This window comes from Salmo trutta, chromosome 35 (assembly GCF_901001165.1).
Source record: "Salmo trutta chromosome 35, fSalTru1.1, whole genome shotgun sequence".
NCBI lineage: Eukaryota > Metazoa > Chordata > Actinopteri > Salmoniformes > Salmonidae > Salmo > Salmo trutta.
In genome coordinates, this window is record NC_042991.1 from 38,796,230 (window position 1) to 38,816,694 (window position 20,465).

General features: G+C 41.8%; 1 protein-coding gene across 1 annotated transcript in view; it reads right to left on the reverse strand.

The window, feature by feature from the left end:
- LOC115175179 (fibronectin type III domain-containing protein 4-like) overlaps positions 1-18,746 on the reverse strand; it is a 97,817-nt gene extending 79,071 nt beyond the window's left edge. Inside the window, exon 1 of the mRNA XM_029734418.1 lies at positions 18,064-18,746. Within this exon, the coding sequence (XP_029590278.1) occupies positions 18,064-18,139 (76 nt within the window). The 5' untranslated portion in view covers positions 18,140-18,746. The remainder of the gene's footprint in view (positions 1-18,063) is intronic.
- Positions 18,747-20,465: the final 1,719 nt, after the last annotated feature.

The following is a 20,465-nucleotide window of genomic DNA, read 5'->3' on the forward strand; positions in this document are numbered from 1 at the left end:
TCTCTACAGTAACCAATGTCTTGTTCCTTCCTGTTACATCTCTACAGTAACCACATGTCTTGTTCTGTTCTTCTGTCTACATCTCTACAGTAACCACATGTCTTGTCCTGTTCTTCCTGTCTACATCTCTACAGTAACCACATGTTTGTCCTGTTCCTTCCTGTCTACATCTCTACAGTAACCACATGTCTTGTCCTGTTACTTCCTGCTACATCTCTACAGTAACCAATGTCTTGTTCCTTCCTGTCTACATCTCTACAGTAACCACATGTCTTGTCCTGTTCCTTCCTGTCTACATCTCTACAGTAACCACATGTCCTGTTCCTTCCTGTCTACATCTCTACAGTAACCACATGTCCTGTTCCTTCCTTTCTACATTTCTACAGTAACCACATGTCTTGTCCTGTTCCTCCTGTCTACATCTCTACAGTAACCACATGGTCTTGTCCTGTTCCCTTCCTGTCTACATCTCCTACATTAACCACATGTCTTGTCCTGTTTCCTTCATGTCTACATCTCTACAGTAACCACATGTCTTGTCCGTTACTTGCCTGTCATATTCTAACAGTAACCACATGTCTTGTCCTGTTCACTTCCTGTCTACATCTCTACAGTAAGCCACAGTCTTGTCCCTGTTCCTTCCTGTCTACATCTCTACAGTAACCACATGTCTTGTCCCTGTTCCTCCTTCCTGCTACATCTCTACAGTAACCACATGTCCTTGTCCTTGTTCCTTCCTGTCTACATCTCTACAGGTAACCACATGTCCTTCCTGCCTGTCTACATCTCTACCCATGTCTGTTCCTTCCTGTCTACACTCTACAGTAACCACATGTCTTGTGTCCTGTTCCTTTCCTGTCTACATCTACTACAGTAACCACATGGCCTGTTCCTGTTCCTTCCTGTCCGTACATCTCTAACGAAGTAAAGCCACATGTCTTGTCTGTTCCTTCCTGGTCTACATCTCTACAGTAACCACATGTCTTGTCCTTTCTTCCTGTCTACATCTCTACAGTAACCACATGTCTTGTCCTGTTCCTTCCTGTCTACATCTCTACAGTAACCACATGTCTTGTCCTGTTCCTTCCTGTCTACATCTCTACAGTAACCACATGTCTTGTTCTGTTCCTTCCTGTCTACATCTCTACAGTAACCACATGTCTTGTCTGTTCCTTCCTGTCTACATCTCTACAGTAACCACATGTCTTGTTCTGTTCCTTCCTGTCTACATCTCTACAGTAACCACATGTCTTGTTCCTTCCTGTCTACATCTCTACAGTAACCACATGTCTTGTCCTGTTCCTTCCTGTCTACATCTCTACAGTAACCACATGTCTTGTTCTGTTCCTTCCTGTCTACATCTCTACAGTAACCACATGTCTTGTCCTGTTCCTTCCTGTCTACATCTCTACAGTAACCACATGTCTTGTCTGTTCCTTCCTGTCTACATCTCTACAGTAACCACAGCTTGTCCTGTTCCTTCCTGTCTACATCTCTACAGTAACCACATGTCTCCTGTTCCTTCCTGTCTACATCTCTACAGTAACCACATGTCTTGTTCTGTCCTTCCTGTCTATATCTCTACAGTAACCACATGTCTTGTCCTGTTCCTTCCTGTCTACATCTCTACAGTAACCACATGTCTTGTCCTGTTCCTTCCTGTCTACATCTCTACAGTAACCACATGTCTTGTTCTGTTCCTTCCTGTCTACATCTCTACAGTAACCACATGTCTTGTCTGTTCCTTCCTGTCTACTATCTCTACAGTAACCACATGTCTGTCTGTTCCTTCCTGTCTACATCTCTACAGTAACCACATGTCTTGTCCTTCCTCTGTCTACATCTCTACAGTAACCACATGTCTTGTCCTGTTCCTTCCTGTCTACATCTCTACAGTAACCACATGTCTTGTCCTGTTCCTTCCTGTCTACATCTCTACAGTAACCACATGTCTTGTCCTGTTCCTTCCTGTCTACATCCTCACAGTAACCACATGTCTGTTCCTTCCTGTCTACATCTCTACAGTAACCACATGTCTTGTCCTGTTCCTTCCTGTCTACATCTCTTCAGTAACCACAGGTCTTGTTCCTGTTCCTTCCTGTCTACATCCTCTACAGTAACCACATGTCCTGTTCCTTCCTGTCTACATCTCTACAGTAACCACATGTCTTGTTCTTCCTGTCATACATCTCTACAGTAACCACATGTCTTGTCCTGTTCCTTCCTGTCTACCATCTCTACAGTAACCACCTGTCCTGTTCCTTCCTGTCTACACTACTACAGTAACCACATGTCTTGTTCTTCCTGTCTACATCTCTACAGTAACCCAATGTCTTGTTCTGTTCCTCCTGTCTACATCTCTACAGTAACCACATGTCTTGTTCTGTTCCTTCCTGTCTATATCTCTACAGTAACCAATGTCTTGTTCCTGTTCCTTCCTGTATACCTCTCTACAGTAACCACATGTCTTGTCCTGTTCCTTCCTGTCTATATCTCTACAGTAACCACATGTCTTGTCCTGTTCCTTCCTGTCTACATCTCTACAGTAACCACATGTCTTGTCCTGTTACTTCCTGTCTACATCTCTACAGTAACCACATGTCTTGTCCTGTTCCTTCCTGTCTACATCTCTACAGTAACCACATGTCTTGTTCCTTCCTGTCTACATCTCTACAGTAACCACATGTCTTGTCCTGTCCTTCCTGTCTACATCTCTACAGTAACCACATGTCTTGTCCTGTTCCTTCCTGTCTACATCTCTACAGTAACCACATGTCTTGTCCTGTTCCTTCCTGTCTACATCTCTACAGTAACCACATGTCTTGTTCCTTCCTGTCTACATCTCTACAGTAACCACATGTCTTGTCCTGTTCCTTCCTGTCTACATCTCTACAGTAACCACATGTCCTGTTCCTTCCTGTCTACATCTCTACAGTAACCACATGTCTTGTTCCTTCCTGTCTACATCTCTACAGTAACCACATGTCTTGTTCTGTTCCTTCCTGTCTACATCTCTACAGTAACCACATGTCTTGTCCTGTTCCTTCCTGTCTACATCTCTACAGTAACCACATGTCTTGTTCCTTCCTGTCTACATCTCTACAGTAACCACATGTCCTGTTACTTCCTGTCTACATCTCTACAGTAACCACATGTCTTGTTCCTTCCTGTCTACATCTCTACAGTAACCACATGTCTTGTCCTGTTCCTTCCTGTCTACATCTCTACAGTAACCACATGTCTTGTCCTGTTCCTTCCTGTCTACATCTCTACAGTAACCACATGTCTTGTTCCTATCTGTCTACATCTCTACAGTAACCACATGTCTTGTCCTGTTCCTTCCTGTCTACATCTCTACAGTAACCACATGTCTTGTCCTGTTCCTTCCTGTCTACATCTCTACAGTAACCACATGTCCTGTTCCTTCCTGTCTACATCTCTACAGTAACCACATGTCTTGTTCCTTCCTGTCTACATCTCTACAGTAACCACATGTCTTGTTCTGTTACTTCCTGTCTACATCTCTACAGTAACCACATGTCTTGTCCTGTTCCTTCCTGTCTACATCTCTACAGTAACCACATGTCTTGTTCCTTCCTGTCTACATCTCTACAGTAACCACATGTCTTGTTCCTTCCTGTCTACATCTCTACAGTAACCACATGTGTTGTCCTGTTCCTTCCTGTCTACATCTCTACAGTAACCACATGTCTTGTTCCTTCCTGTCTACATCTCTACAGTAACCACATGTCTTGTTCTGTTCCTTCCTGTCTATATCTCTACAGTAACCACATGTCTTGTCCTGTTCCTTCCTGTCTACATCTCTACAGTAACCACATGTCTTGTCCTGTTCCTTCCTGTCTACATCTCTACAGTAACCACATGTCTTGTTCTGTTCCTTCCTGTCTACATCTCTACAGTAACCACATGTCTTGTTCCTTCCTGTCTACATCTCTACAGTAACCACATGTCTTGTCCTGTTCCTTCCTGTCTATATCTCTACAGTAACCACATGTCTTGTCCTGTTCCTTCCTGTCTACATCTCTACAGTAACCACATGTCTTGTTCCTTCCTGTCTACATCTCTACAGTAACCACATGTCTTGTTCTGTTCCTTCCTGTCTATATCTCTACAGTAACCACATGTCTTGTCCTGTTCCTTCCTGTCTACATCTCTACAGTAACCACATGTCTTGTTCCTTCCTGTCTACATCTCTACAGTAACCACATGTCTTGTTCTGTTCCTTCCTGTCTACATCTCTACAGTAACCACATGTCTTGTTTCCTTCCTGTCTACATCTCTACAGTAACCACATGTCTTGTCCTGTTCCTTCCTGTCTACATCTCTACAGTAACCACATGTCTTGTTCTGTTCCTTCCTGTCTACATCTCTACAGTAACCACATGTCTTGTCCTGTTCCTTCCTGTCTACATCTCTACAGTAACCACATGTCTTGTTCTGTTCCTTCCTGTCTACATCTCTACAGTAACCACATGTCTTGTTCTGTTCCTTCCTGTCTACATCTCTACAGTAACCACATGTCTTGTTCCTTCCTGTCTACATCTCTACAGTAACCACATGTCTTGTTCTGTTCCTTCCTGTCTATATCTCTACAGTAACCACATGTCTTGTCCTGTTCCTTCCTGTCTACATCTCTACAGTAACCACATGTCTTGTCCTGTTCCTTCCTGTCTACATCTCTACAGTAACCACATGTCTTGTTCTGTTCCTTCCTGTCTACATCTCTACAGTAACCACATGTCTTGTCCTGTTCCTTCCTGTCTATATCTCTACAGTAACCACATGTCTTGTCCTGTTCCTTCCTGTCTACATCTCTACAGTAACCACATGTCTTGTTCCTTCCTGTCTACATCTCTACAGTAACCACATGTCTTGTTCTGTTACTTCCTGTCTATATCTCTACAGTAACCACATGTCTTGTCCTGTTCCTTCCTGTCTACATCTCTACAGTAACCACATGTCTTGTCCTGTTCCTTCCTGTCTACATCTCTACAGTAACCACATGTCTTGTCCTGTTCCTTCCTGTCTACATCTCTACAGTAACCACATGTCTTGTTCCTTCCTGTCTACATCTCTACAGTAACCACATGTCTTGTCCTGTTCCTTCCTGTCTACATCTCTTCAGTAACCACAGGTCTTGTCCTGTTCCTTCCTGTCTACATCTCTACAGTAACCACATGTCCTGTTCCTTCCTGTCTACATCTCTACAGTAACCACATGTCTTGTTCCTTCCTGTCTACATCTCTACAGTAACCACATGTCTTGTCCTGTTCCTTCCTGTCTACATCTCTACAGTAACCACATGTCCTGTTCCTTCCTGTCTACATCTCTACAGTAACCACATGTCTTGTTCCTTCCTGTCTACATCTCTACAGTAACCCAATGTCTTGTTCTGTTCCTTCCTGTCTACATCTCTACAGTAACCACATGTCTTGTTCTGTTCCTTCCTGTCTATATCTCTACAGTAACCAAATGTCTTGTCCTGTTCCTTCCTGTCTACATCTCTACAGTAACCACATGTCTTGTCCTGTTCCTTCCTGTCTATATCTCTACAGTAACCACATGTCTTGTCCTGTTCCTTCCTGTCTACATCTCTACAGTAACCACATGTCTTGTCCTGTTACTTCCTGTCTACATCTCTACAGTAACCACATGTCTTGTCCTGTTCCTTCCTGTCTACATCTCTACAGTAACCACATGTCTTGTTCCTTCCTGTCTACATCTCTACAGTAACCACATGTCTTGTCCTGTTCCTTCCTGTCTACATCTCTACAGTAACCACATGTCTTGTCCTGTTCCTTCCTGTCTACATCTCTACAGTAACCACATGTCTTGTCCTGTTCCTTCCTGTCTACATCTCTACAGTAACCACATGTCTTGTTCCTTCCTGTCTACATCTCTACAGTAACCACATGTCTTGTCCTGTTCCTTCCTGTCTACATCTCTACAGTAACCACATGTCCTGTTCCTTCCTGTCTACATCTCTACAGTAACCACATGTCTTGTTCCTTCCTGTCTACATCTCTACAGTAACCACATGTCTTGTTCTGTTCCTTCCTGTCTACATCTCTACAGTAACCACATGTCTTGTCCTGTTCCTTCCTGTCTACATCTCTACAGTAACCACATGTCTTGTTCCTTCCTGTCTACATCTCTACAGTAACCACATGTCCTGTTACTTCCTGTCTACATCTCTACAGTAACCACATGTCTTGTTCCTTCCTGTCTACATCTCTACAGTAACCACATGTCTTGTCCTGTTCCTTCCTGTCTACATCTCTACAGTAACCACATGTCTTGTCCTGTTCCTTCCTGTCTACATCTCTACAGTAACCACATGTCTTGTTCCTATCTGTCTACATCTCTACAGTAACCACATGTCTTGTCCTGTTCCTTCCTGTCTACATCTCTACAGTAACCACATGTCTTGTCCTGTTCCTTCCTGTCTACATCTCTACAGTAACCACATGTCCTGTTCCTTCCTGTCTACATCTCTACAGTAACCACATGTCTTGTTCCTTCCTGTCTACATCTCTACAGTAACCACATGTCTTGTTCTGTTACTTCCTGTCTACATCTCTACAGTAACCACATGTCTTGTCCTGTTCCTTCCTGTCTACATCTCTACAGTAACCACATGTCTTGTTCCTTCCTGTCTACATCTCTACAGTAACCACATGTCTTGTTCCTTCCTGTCTACATCTCTACAGTAACCACATGTGTTGTCCTGTTCCTTCCTGTCTACATCTCTACAGTAACCACATGTCTTGTTCCTTCCTGTCTACATCTCTACAGTAACCACATGTCTTGTTCTGTTCCTTCCTGTCTATATCTCTACAGTAACCACATGTCTTGTCCTGTTCCTTCCTGTCTACATCTCTACAGTAACCACATGTCTTGTCCTGTTCCTTCCTGTCTACATCTCTACAGTAACCACATGTCTTGTTCTGTTCCTTCCTGTCTACATCTCTACAGTAACCACATGTCTTGTTCCTTCCTGTCTACATCTCTACAGTAACCACATGTCTTGTCCTGTTCCTTCCTGTCTATATCTCTACAGTAACCACATGTCTTGTCCTGTTCCTTCCTGTCTACATCTCTACAGTAACCACATGTCTTGTTCCTTCCTGTCTACATCTCTACAGTAACCACATGTCTTGTTCTGTTCCTTCCTGTCTATATCTCTACAGTAACCACATGTCTTGTCCTGTTCCTTCCTGTCTACATCTCTACAGTAACCACATGTCTTGTCCTGTTCCTTCCTGTCTACATCTCTACAGTAACCACATGTCTTGTCCTGTTCCTTCCTGTCTACATCTCTACAGTAACCACATGTCTTGTTCCTTCCTGTCTACATCTCTACAGTAACCACATGTCTTGTCCTGTTCCTTCCTGTCTACATCTCTTCAGTAACCACAGGTCTTGTCCTGTTCCTTCCTGTCTACATCTCTACAGTAACCACATGTCCTGTTCCTTCCTGTCTACATCTCTACAGTAACCACATGTCTTGTTCCTTCCTGTCTACATCTCTACAGTAACCACATGTCTTGTCCTGTTCCTTCCTGTCTACATCTCTACAGTAACCACATGTCCTGTTCCTTCCTGTCTACATCTCTACAGTAACCACATGTCTTGTTCCTTCCTGTCTACATCTCTACAGTAACCCAATGTCTTGTTCTGTTCCTTCCTGTCTACATCTCTACAGTAACCACATGTCTTGTTCTGTTCCTTCCTGTCTATATCTCTACAGTAACCAAATGTCTTGTCCTGTTCCTTCCTGTCTACATCTCTACAGTAACCACATGTCTTGTCCTGTTCCTTCCTGTCTATATCTCTACAGTAACCACATGTCTTGTCCTGTTCCTTCCTGTCTACATCTCTACAGTAACCACATGTCTTGTCCTGTTACTTCCTGTCTACATCTCTACAGTAACCACATGTCTTGTCCTGTTCCTTCCTGTCTACATCTCTACAGTAACCACATGTCTTGTTCCTTCCTGTCTACATCTCTACAGTAACCACATGTCTTGTCCTGTTCCTTCCTGTCTACATCTCTACAGTAACCACATGTCTTGTCCTGTTCCTTCCTGTCTACATCTCTACAGTAACCACATGTCTTGTCCTGTTCCTTCCTGTCTACATCTCTACAGTAACCACATGTCTTGTTCCTTCCTGTCTACATCTCTACAGTAACCACATGTCTTGTCCTGTTCCTTCCTGTCTACATCTCTACAGTAACCACATGTCTTGTCCTGTTCCTTCCTGTCTACATCTCTACAGTAACCACATGTCCTGTTCCTTCCTGTCTACATCTCTACAGTAACCACATGTCTTGTTCCTTCCTGTCTACATCTCTACAGTAACCACATGTCTTGTTCTGTTCCTTCCTGTCTACATCTCTACAGTAACCACATGTCTTGTCCTGTTCCTTCCTGTCTACATCTCTACAGTAACCACATGTCTTGTTCCTTCCTGTCTACATCTCTACAGTAACCACATGTCTTGTTCCTTCCTGTCTACATCTCTACAGTAACCACATGTCTTGTTCCTTCCTGTCTACATCTCTACAGTAACCACATGTCTTGTCCTGTTCCTTCCTGTCTACATCTCTACAGTAACCACATGTCTTGTTCCTTCCTGTCTACATCTCTACAGTAACCACATGTCTTGTTCTGTTCCTTCCTGTCTATATCTCTACAGTAACCACATGTCTTGTCCTGTTCCTTCCTGTCTACATCTCTACAGTAACCACATGTCTTGTCCTGTTCCTTCCTGTCTACATCTCTACAGTAACCACATGTCTTGTTCTGTTCCTTCCTGTCTACATCTCTACAGTAACCACATGTCTTGTTCCTTCCTGTCTACATCTCTACAGTAACCACATGTCTTGTCCTGTTCCTTCCTGTCTACATCTCTACAGTAACCACATGTCTTGTTCCTTCCTGTCTACATCTCTACAGTAACCACATGTCTTGTTCTGTTCCTTCCTGTCTATATCTCTACAGTAACCACATGTCTTGTCCTGTTCCTTCCTGTCTACATCTCTACAGTAACCACATGTCTTGTTCCTTCCTGTCTACATCTCTACAGTAACCACATGTCTTGTCCTGTTCCTTCCTGTCTACATCTCTACAGTAACCACATGTCTTGTCCTGTTCCTTCCTGTCTACATCTCTACAGTAACCACATGTCCTGTTCCTTCCTGTCTATATCTCTACAGTAACCACATGTCTTGTTCTGTTCCTTCCTGTCTACATCTCTACAGTAACCACATGTCTTGTTCCTTCCTGTCTACATCTCTACAGTAACCACATGTCCTGTTCCTTCCTGTCTACATCTCTACAGTAACCACATGTCTTGTTCTGTTCCTTCCTGTCTACATCTCTACAGTAACCACATGTCTTGTTCCTTCCTGTCTACATCTCTACAGTAACCACATGTCCTGTTCCTTCCTGTCTACATCTCTACAGTAACCACATGTCTTGTTCTGTTCCTTCCTGTCTACATCTCTACAGTAACCACATGTCTTGTTCTGTTCCTTCCTGTCTACATCTCTACAGTAACCACATGTCTTGTCCTGTTCCTTCCTGTCTACATCTCTACAGTAACCACATGTCTTGTCCTGTTCCTTCCTGTCTACATCTCTACAGTAACCACATGTCCTGTTCCTTCCTGTCTACATCTCTACAGTAACCACATGTCTTGTTCTGTTCCTTCCTGTCTACATCTCTACAGTAACCACATGTCTTGTCCTGTTCCTTCCTGTCTATATCTCTACAGTAACCACATGTCTTGTCCTGTTACTTCCTGTCTACATCTCTACAGTAACCACATGTCCTGTTCCTTCCTGTCTACATCTCTACAGTAACCACATGTCTTGTTCTGTTCCTTCCTGTCTACATCTCTACAGTAACCACATGTCTTGTCCTGTTACTTCCTGTCTACATCTCTACAGTAACCACATGTCTTGTTCTGTTCCTTCCTGTCTACATCTCTACAGTAACCACATGTCTTGTTCTGTTCCTTCCTGTCTACATCTCTACAGTAACCACATGTCTTGTTCTGTTCCTTCCTGTCTACATCTCTACAGTAACCACATGTCTTGTCCTGTTACTTCCTGTCTACATCTCTACAGTAACCACATGTCTTGTTCTGTTCCTTCCTGTCTACATCTCTACAGTAACCACATGTCTTGTTCTGTTCCTTCCTGTCTACATCTCTACAGTAACCACATGTCTTGTTCTGTTCCTTCCTGTCTACATCTCTACAGTAACCACATGTCTTGTTCTGTTCCTTCCTGTCTACATCTCTACAGTAACCACATGTCTTGTTCTGTTCCTTCCTGTCTACATCTCTACAGTAACCACATGTCTTGTTCTGTTCCTTCCTGTCTACATCTCTACAGTAACCACATGTCTTGTCCTGTTCCTTCCTGTCTACATCTCTACAGTAACCACATGTCTTGTCCTGTTCCTTCCTGTCTACATCTCTACAGTAACCACATGTCTTGTCCTGTTCCTTCCTGTCTACATCTCTACAGTAACCACATGTCTTGTTCCTTCCTGTCTACATCTCTACAGTAACCACATGTCTTGTCCTGTTCCTTCCTGTCTACATCTCTACAGTAACCACATGTCCTGTTCCTTCCTGTCTACATCTCTACAGTAACCACATGTCCTGTTCCTTCCTTTCTACATTTCTACAGTAACCACATGTCTTGTCCTGTTCCTTCCTGTCTACATCTCTACAGTAACCACATGTCTTGTCCTGTTCCTTCCTGTCTACATCTCTACAGTAACCACATGTCTTGTCCTGTTCCTTCCTGTCTACATCTCTACAGTAACCACATGTCTTGTTCTGTTCCTTCCTGTCTACATCTCTACAGTAACCACATGTCTTGTTCTGTTACTTCCTGTCTACATCTCTACAGTAACCACATGTCCTGTTCCTTCCTGTCTACATCTCTACAGTAACCACATGTCTTGTTCTGTTCCTTCCTGTCTACATCTCTACAGTAACCACATGTCCTGTTCCTTCCTGTCTACATCTCTACAGTAACCACATGTCTTGTCCTGTTCCTTCCTGTCTACATCTCTACAGTAACCACATGTCCTGTTCCTTCCTGTCTACATCTCTACAGTAACCACATGTCTTGTCCTGTTACTTCCTGTCTACATCTCTACAGTAACCACATGTCTTGTTCTGTTCCTTCCTGTCTACATCTCTACAGTAACCACATGTCCTGTTCCTTCCTGTCTACATCTCTACAGTAACCACATGTCTTGTCCTGTTCCTTCCTGTCTACATCTCTACAGTAACCACATGTCTTGTCCTGTTCCTTCCTGTCTACATCTCTACAGTAACCACATGTCTTGTTCTGTTCCTTCCTGTCTACATCTCTACAGTAACCACATGTCTTGTTCTGTTCCTTCCTGTCTACATCTCTACAGTAACCACATGTCTTGTTCTGTTCCTTCCTGTCTACATCTCTACAGTAACCACATGTCTTGTTCCTTCCTGTCTACATCTCTACAGTAACCACATGTCTTGTCCTGTTCCTTCCTGTCTACATCTCTACAGTAACCACATGTCTTGTTCTGTTCCTTCCTGTCTACATCTCTACAGTAACCACATGTCTTGTCCTGTTCCTTCCTGTCTACATCTCTACAGTAACCACACACACACCAGGGGACTCCTGTTAGCTATCGGCAGCAAGCCTACAAGGTAAACATTTATTTTTTCTGCTCTTTCAAATAATTTTTATAAAGTAACAGACATGGTGTCGAACAGGAAGATTGGAATGCTGTGAACCAAAAGGTTGCGAGTTAAAATCCCAGATGAGGACGTGTTGAATAATAACGACGGTATAAATGAAAATGCACAACGTAATCATGTATTTCAATGTGTAAAATACGTTTTGTAAGTTGAAAACATTGTTTGTCAAAAGCACTGTGCGTGTGTAATTAGGTCAACATTTAGGTGAAATGCCTAAATAATATTTTCTAGTTGAATGAACATAAGACAAGTTGAGCCAACACATCACTTTAAGTTGACCAAATTTTCATCTACATTTTGTCAAGTTGGAGCTACATTTTGGCAAAACCATTTTTAATTCCAGTAACACTAGTTACGTAATATGAAATAATTTGTCTCGGATGTCGATGCCCCTCTTTGTTCGGGTGGTGCTCGGCGGTCGACGTCGCCGGTCTTCTAGCCATCATTGATCAGTTTTTCCATTTTCCATTGGTTTTGTCTTGTCTTCCATCACACCTGGTTCCAATCCCATTCATTACATGTTGTGTATTTAACCCTCTGTTTTCCCTCATGTCCTTGTCAGTGATTGTATGTGAGTTATGTACGCGCGTGTATTTTGTATCGGTGTGCGACAGGTTATTTTTACCCATGTTATTTGTGTACTTTGGTTTTAGAGTTAGTTTTTTTGTAATAAATATTCCAGTTTAACCAAGTTGGTTTCTCCTGCGCCTGACTTCCCTGCCACCTACAAACACGACTATGACATAATTGAAACAACTATTTATTTTTTACAGTTTATACGGGCCATTCATGTCCACCTGATTTGTCCCCTCTAAAATATATTTCACACCATAATTCCCCATTTATTCAAGGATGTCATTTCGTTAAAATAAACTCAACGGGGAACAATTAAAACTTAGCTCTGTTCATTTATATTTAGATGTTCAAATTAATATAGACAGATTGTAAATTCCAACTGTCTCGGTGCATTCAGGATGGCCAACCTTATTAACACAGCTATTTCATCATCCAGGCCTGTTTGCAATGAGCCGTGCATATTTATGACCATCCTAATGATTATTCTAATGATATTCCTGTAGTCCCGATGGCTCTGAGAATTCCTTTTTTCCTCCCGCAGAGATTAAACATCCCACCAGGACAGAAATAAAAACAATCAACGGTGCGGCCCACGGAAACCCCCCTGCGTTTTCAATCCCACTTCAAACGTAGAGAATTGTAGCGTTCTGTGAATTCAGAGAGAGATTAGAGAACGGATTGTGAGAAATCTTGATTAAAGTGGAAAGTTCCGAGCTACAACATGAATTCATCATACCTACTTTATGCAGTAGCCTAATGGCCGGTTTATACTTGGTCTAACTACATGTCTGTAGACAATTATATCGCGACAATTGTCACTGGTCAAAAAAGTTTCCTTGTCACACAGACATGAAAAACAAGTTGACCGATTTAACATCCGATGTCGTTGTTACCGGATTTCCACAGCGACCAGACCAAATCCTCCTGTGACAAGATAAAGCAAGGACTTTTTAAATTCTCAGATAGAATGACCTACTTTCATTTCTTCACGGTGTAACCATAAGCTATTTTCTGTAAACTCGCTATTACCTTGTAAATAATGATGCTGTTTTTACATTTATTTTCCTGAAATAATGAACAAAAACTAACATTTCAGATGTTATCATTTATACTATGTCATTAATTATTTGAACTGGATAGCCTCCAGATAACTAGCTAGCAACTAACCGCTTTTAGTTGCCTGGCTTGCTAGGTTGACATTTAGTGAATTCATTTTATGACGGGCGGGTTTATCGGTGTTAAAATAGTGGAGCACCGGGATGCTGATGTCAGGCAGAGGCTGTCGTTTTGGTGTTTATACTTTTCTTAAACCCGAAACAATAATTTTGATGATGGACGACAATAGAATGTTCAAGGTGTCGCTACAGACTATTGTGTCTACAGACATGTCGATAGACATGTAGCTTGCTGTATGTAGCACTGTGAGTTAATGGATGGATACACAATGGTAAATCATTGATGATACAGTAGATGTCCAAGTTTCCACTGTCTTCAAAGAAGCCTTTGCTGTAGATGTCCAGTGATTGAATCAACTGTATCCTGAGTGAATGCTTGGGAATACAATAAACAATGGCATCCACATTTAGCAAAGGGCACACATGCAATTATACTGTATGACTATGGTTAATGACTATGGTTAATGACTGTGGTTAATGACTGGTTAATGACTGGTTAATGACTGGTTAATGACTATGGTTAATGACTATGGTTAATGACTGTGGTTAATGACTGTGGTTAATGACTGGTTAATGACTGGTTAATGACTATGGTTAATGACTGTGGTTAATGACTATGGTTAATGACTCGTTAATGACTGTGGTTAATGACTGTGGTTAATGACTATGGTTAATGACTGTGGTTAATGACTGGTTAATGACTGGTTAATGACTGGTTAATGACTGGTTAATGACTATGGTTAATGACTATGGTTAATGACTATGGTTAATGACTGTGGTTAATGACTGTGGTTAATGACTGTGGTTAATGACTGGTTAATGACTGGTTAATGACTATGGTTAATGACTATGGTTAATGACTGTGGTTAATGACTATGGTTAATGACTCGTTAATGACTGGTTAATGACTGTGGTTAATGACTATAGTTAATGACTATAGTTAATGACTGGTTAATGACTGGTTAATGACTATGGTTAATGACTGGTTAATGACTGGTTAATGACTATGGTTAATGACTATGGTTAATGACTGTGGTTAATGACTGTGGTTAATGACTATGGTTAATGACTGGTTAATGACTGGTTAATGACTGTGGTTAATGACTATAGTTAATGACTATGGTTAATGACTATGGTTAATGACTGGTTAATGACTGTGGTTAACAACTGTGGTTAATGACTGTGGTTAATGACTGGTTAATGACTATAGTTAATGACTAGTTAATGACTATAGTTAATGACTGGTTAATGACTATGGTTAATGACTATAGTTAATGACTGGTTAATGACTGGTTAATGAATATAGTTTATGACTATAGTTAATGACTGGTTAATGACTGGTTAATGACTGTGGTTAATGACTATGGTTAACGACTATGGTTAATGACTATGGTTAATGACTGGTTAATGACTGGGGTTAATGACTGGTTAATGACTGGGGTTAATGACTATGGTTAATGACTGGTTAATGACTATAGTTAATGACTATAGTTAATGACTAAAGTTAATGACTGGTTAATGACTGTGGTTAATGACTGGTTAATGACTGGTTAATGACTGATTAATGACTATAGTTAATGACTATGGTTAATGACTAAAGTTAATGACTGGTTAATGACTGTGGTTAATGACTATAGTTAATGACTATGGTTAATGACTATGGTTGATACCTATGTGTCACGTCCTGACCATAGAGAGCTCTTATTTTCTATGGTAAAGTAGGTCAGGGCGTGACTGGGGGGGGTTTATCTAGTGTATTTAGTTCTATGTTGTTTGGTTCTAGTTTCTGTTTTTCTATGTTGGGGTTTTTGGATGATCCCCAATTAGAGGCAGCTGGTCATCGTTGTCTCTAATTGGGGATCATATTTAAGTAGTTGTTTTTCCCACCTTTGTTTGTGGGAGATTATTTTGAGTTAGTGCATGTTGCACCTCTGTCGTCACGGTTTGTGTTTTGTTTATAGTTTATTGCTTGTTTGGCTAAGTTTCACTATATAATAAAGATGTGGAACGATACGCACGCTGCGCCATGGTCATTCCTACACACAATCGTGACACTATAGTTAATGACTGTGGTTAATAACTATGGTTAATGACTGGTTAATAACTATGGTTAATGACTATGGTTAATAACTAAGACGCAGGGCTCCTTACTGTCCCTAGAATTTCTAAGCAAACAGCTGGAGGCAGGGCTTTCTCCTGTAGAGCTACATTTTTATGGAATGGTCTGCCTATCCATGTGAGAGACGCAGACTTGGTCTCGACCTTTAAGTCTTTATTGAAGACTCATCTCTTCAGTAGATCCTATGATTGAGTGTAGTCTGGCCCATGGGTATGAAGGTGAACGGAAAGACACTGGAGCGACGAACCGCCCTTGCTGTCTCTGCCTGGTCGGTTCCCCTCTCTTCACTGGGATTCTCTGCCTCTAACCCTATTACGGGGGCTGAGTCACTGGCTTACTGGTGCTCTTCCATGCCGTCCCTAGGAGGGGTGCGTCACTTGAGTGGGTTGAGTCACTGACGTGATCTTCCTGTCTGGGTTGGCGCCCCCCTCGGGTTCGTGCCGTGGTGGAGATCTTTGTGGGCTATACTCAGCCTTGTCTCAGGGTAGTAAGTTGGTGGTTGAAGATATCCCACTAGTGGTGTGGGGGCTGTGCTTTGTCAAAGTGGGTGGGGTTATATCCTTCCTGTTTTGGCCCTGTTCGGGGGTATCGTCGGATGGGGCCACAGTGTCTACTGACCCCTCCTGTCTCAGCCTCCAGTATTTATGCTGCAATAGTTTGTGTGTCGGGGGGCTAGGGTCAGTCTGTTATTTCTGGATTATTTCTCCTGTGTCATCCGGTGTCCTATGTGAATTTAAGTTCCTCTATTTCTCTCTTTCTCTCTCTCGGAGGACCTAAGCCCTAGGACCATGCCCCAGGACTACTTGGCCTAATGACTCCTTAATGACTCCTTGCTGTCCCCCAGTCCACCTGGTCATGCTGCTGCTCCAGTATCAACTGTTCTGCCTGCAGCTATGGAACCCTGACCTGTTCACCGGACGTGCTACCTTTTCCCGGACCTGCTTTTTTGGACTCTCTCTCTACCGCATCTGCTGTCTCTAACTCTGAATGATCGGCTATGAAAAGCCAACTGACATTTACTCCTGAGGTATTGACCTGTTCCACCCTCTACAACCACTGTGATTATTATTATCTGACCCTGCTGGTCATCTATGAACATTTGAACATCTTGACCATGTTCTGTTATAATCTCCACCCGGCACAGCCAGAAGAGGACTGGCCACCCCTCATAGCCTGGTTCCTCTCTAGGTTTCTTCCTAGGTTCCGGCCTTTCTAGGGAGTTTTTCCTAGCCACTGTGCTTCTACATCTGCATTGCTTGCTGTTTGGGGTTTTAGGCTGGGCTTCTGTACAGCACTTTGTGACATCGGCTGATGTAAAAAGGGCTTCATCAATAAATTTGATTTGATTTGGTTAATGACTATTGTTAATAACTATGGACAGTCTAGATAAGGAGGTCAAGGAGCTATAATCATGGATTAGGATTGACAGCAGGTTGGTTTTCACTGAATAGTCTTATGTAATGGCTGGCTATTAAGAGATGCTATGGTGTTAATTATACGTGAGTAATTCAGTAGTAATGTGTTAATAATCACTGGCTAATTAGAAAACAGATTTGCAAAATAACTGTCACGTCCTGACCAGTATTAGGGATTATTTGTAATTGTAGTTTGGTCAGGACGTGGTTCGGGGTGGTGGTTTATTTAGTAGGGTGTTTGGTTAGTTAGTTCCGGGTTTATGTTCTGTGTTAGTATTTCTATGTTCTTTCTGGTTAGTTGTATATCTATGTCTAGTTAATTGAGGGTTGGACTCTCAATTGGAGGCAGGTGTTTTCTAGTTGCCTCTGATTGAGAGTCCTATATATGGGTATGTGTTTGGTTTAGTGTTTGTGGGAGATTGTTTCTTGTTTTGCTGTGTGTGCCTGACAAGACTGTCTAGTTCGTTTGTGTTTTTTGTATACGTGTTTATTTTGGTTTTTCCTTCTTTGTCTGTAATAAAGAAGATGAGTATACACTTCCCTGCTGCATTTTGGTCCTCTCCTTACAACAACCGTGACATTAGGTCTCTCTTTATGTATTGTTGTGTTGTCTCTCTTGTCGTGATGTGTGTTTGGTCCTATATTTTTATTTATTTTTTTCTCCTTACAACAACCGTGACAATAACCAAGTGAAGGTTGCTTGTAAAAGTTGAGGTGAACGATCAAGTTAACATGTTAAATGCCTCTTAATAATAAAAAAAAATTCATCACAATAAATGGTGATAAATATAATAAATGAAATATTCTATCTGTCCCCTCAGCATTTACCCACCAACCTATCGTTGGCGAAAGCGCATACGATGTCCACATGTCCAGTTTGATGTTCTGTTTTGGCACAGTGAATGAGAAAGGATTGGCAAAAACAGCTAACTCGTTAGGGAAACATAAGAAAGCCATGACAAAAAAAGTATTATTAACTTACTTGCTGTGACCACACACATGTCGCTGGTGAAGAGCAACTGGACAGCACAGTTCACCAACACCAGCAGACGAGACATGGCTTGGTGTTTTATTCTTCCCAGATCTATAGACCAAAATGCATAAAATGTCCGATCTTCTTCAAGTACCCAACTTGTAGGCAACTTAATGCCTGCAATTTATAGCAAATTAGGACAACAATTCCTTTCACGAATTATCCCTATTATCCGAAGTGACCGTTGAAACCGAGTCCAATTACCCTAATCAGAGTAGGTTAACTGTCTTCAGATATGTGACAAAAAAGATCACATTCACAAACATTTTGTCAACATGTCCCGGTACATTCATGTCAACAATAATCCAATATGTATTCGTTAACCTCCGATAGCAGAACCTCCTCACTTCCGTCTCCTTTTCTCAAACCGTCTTGTCCAAATGAAATCTCACGGCGTCCTGATACCTTCGATCTTCTCCAAGGTTTTATTTTAAAAAAAGAGGCTTCCACAAAAAATCGATCGCTCACGCCATCTTCAAGTGTGATTCTCAATCTCCTATGAGCTCGTCATGTATCATGTATAATGAATAGGCTACAGGTAACCTGTGATTAAGACAATGCGTTGAGACTTTCAGCCCGTCGGACAGCGCTCCAAGCAGCGCTCCAAGCTACAGACAGCGCCTCGGTGAGCAGGCAGCGCGCCTCACAGTCTAGTAAGCACTGCTTTCTGATCATTTATTCATGTTGATCTCTCTCTCTCTCTGTCTCTCTCTCTCTCTCTCTCTCTGTCTCTCTCTCTCTCTCTCTCTCTCTCTCTCTCAATTTTAATTTCAGGGGCTTTATTGGCATGGGAAACATATGTTTAGATTGCCAAAGCAAGTGAAAGACAATAAACAGAACAGAAGTGAAATAAACAGTACAAAATGATTAGTTAACATTACACTCACAAAGGTTCCAGAGGAAAAGAGACATTTAAAATGTTATAATATGTCTATGTAAAGTGGTGTAATGATGTGCAAATAGTTAAAGTACAAAAGGGAAAATAAATAAACATAAATATGGGTTGTATTTACAATGGTGTTTGTTCTTCACTGGTTGTCCTTTTCTTGTGGCAACAGGTCACAAATCTTGCTGCTGTGATGTCACACTGTGGTATTTCACCCAGTAGATATAGGAGTTTATCAAAATTTGATTTGTTTTAATTCTTTGTGGGTCTGTGTAATGTGAGGGAAGTACAGTGCATTCAGAAAGTACTCAGGATCTGATTACTTATGTAAACACGGTATTTCTGTTATATATTTTTTTTATATACATTTGCAAACGTTACAAAAAAATCTGTTTTCGCTTTGTCCTTATGGAGTATTGTGTATAGATTGATGTGAAAAAATAAAATAATTTAATCCATTTTAGAATAAGGCTTTAATGTAACAAAAAGTGTATAAAGTCAAGGGGTCTGAATACTTTCCGAAAGCTCTGTTTGTGTCTCTAATATGGTCATACATTTGGGCAGAAGGTTAGGAAGTGCTGTCACGCCCTGACCTGAGAGAGCCGTTTTTCTCTGTTTAGTTAGGTCAGGGTGTTATATGGGATGGGCATTCTACGTATTGTATTTCGATGTTTTGGGCCGAGTATGGTTCCTAAACAGAGGCAGCTGTCTAACGTTGTCTCTGATTAGGAATCATACTTAGGCAGCCTTTCCCCACCTGTGTTTGTGGGTGGTTGTTTTTGTGTTTCTGTACCTGACAGAACTGTGTGCTTTCGTTTCCCTTTGTTATTTTTGTTTGAGTGTTTGTTTGATTTAAATAAATAATCATGAACACGTACCACGCTGCATCTTGGTCACCTCTCTATGACGATCGTTACAAGTGCAGCTCAGTTTCTACCTCATTTTGTGGGCAGTGTTGCACACAGCCTGTCTTCTCTTGAGAACCAGGTCTGCCTACAGCGACCTTTCTCAATAGCAAGGCTGTGCTCACTGACTCTGTACATAGTCAAAGCTTTCCTTAATGTTGGGTCAGTCACAGTGGTCAGGTATTCTGCTACTGTGTTCTCTCTGTTAATAGTTTAGATTGATCTACATCTAATCCAGAATGTTGGCTTCCTCTCTCTCTCTCTCTCCTCTCCCTGGCCATGGGTGGCTAAACAAAGGCTTCCTTTCTCTCTCCTCTCCCTGGCCATGGGTGGCTTAATGAAGGCTTTCTCTCTCCTCTCCCTGGCCATGGGTGGCTAAACAAAGACTTTTTGAAGGTTGTTGGTACATGGAGTCAGGCCTGTGATTGAAAAACAAACATGTCTGTCTGTGGTTGACAAAACATAGACGGATAGTGACAGCATGTCCCATATGGTAAGGCCTTTATTAAGGGTGAAGACGCACACTGAAACAGTAAGACCATCATGCTATAGTTATGTGT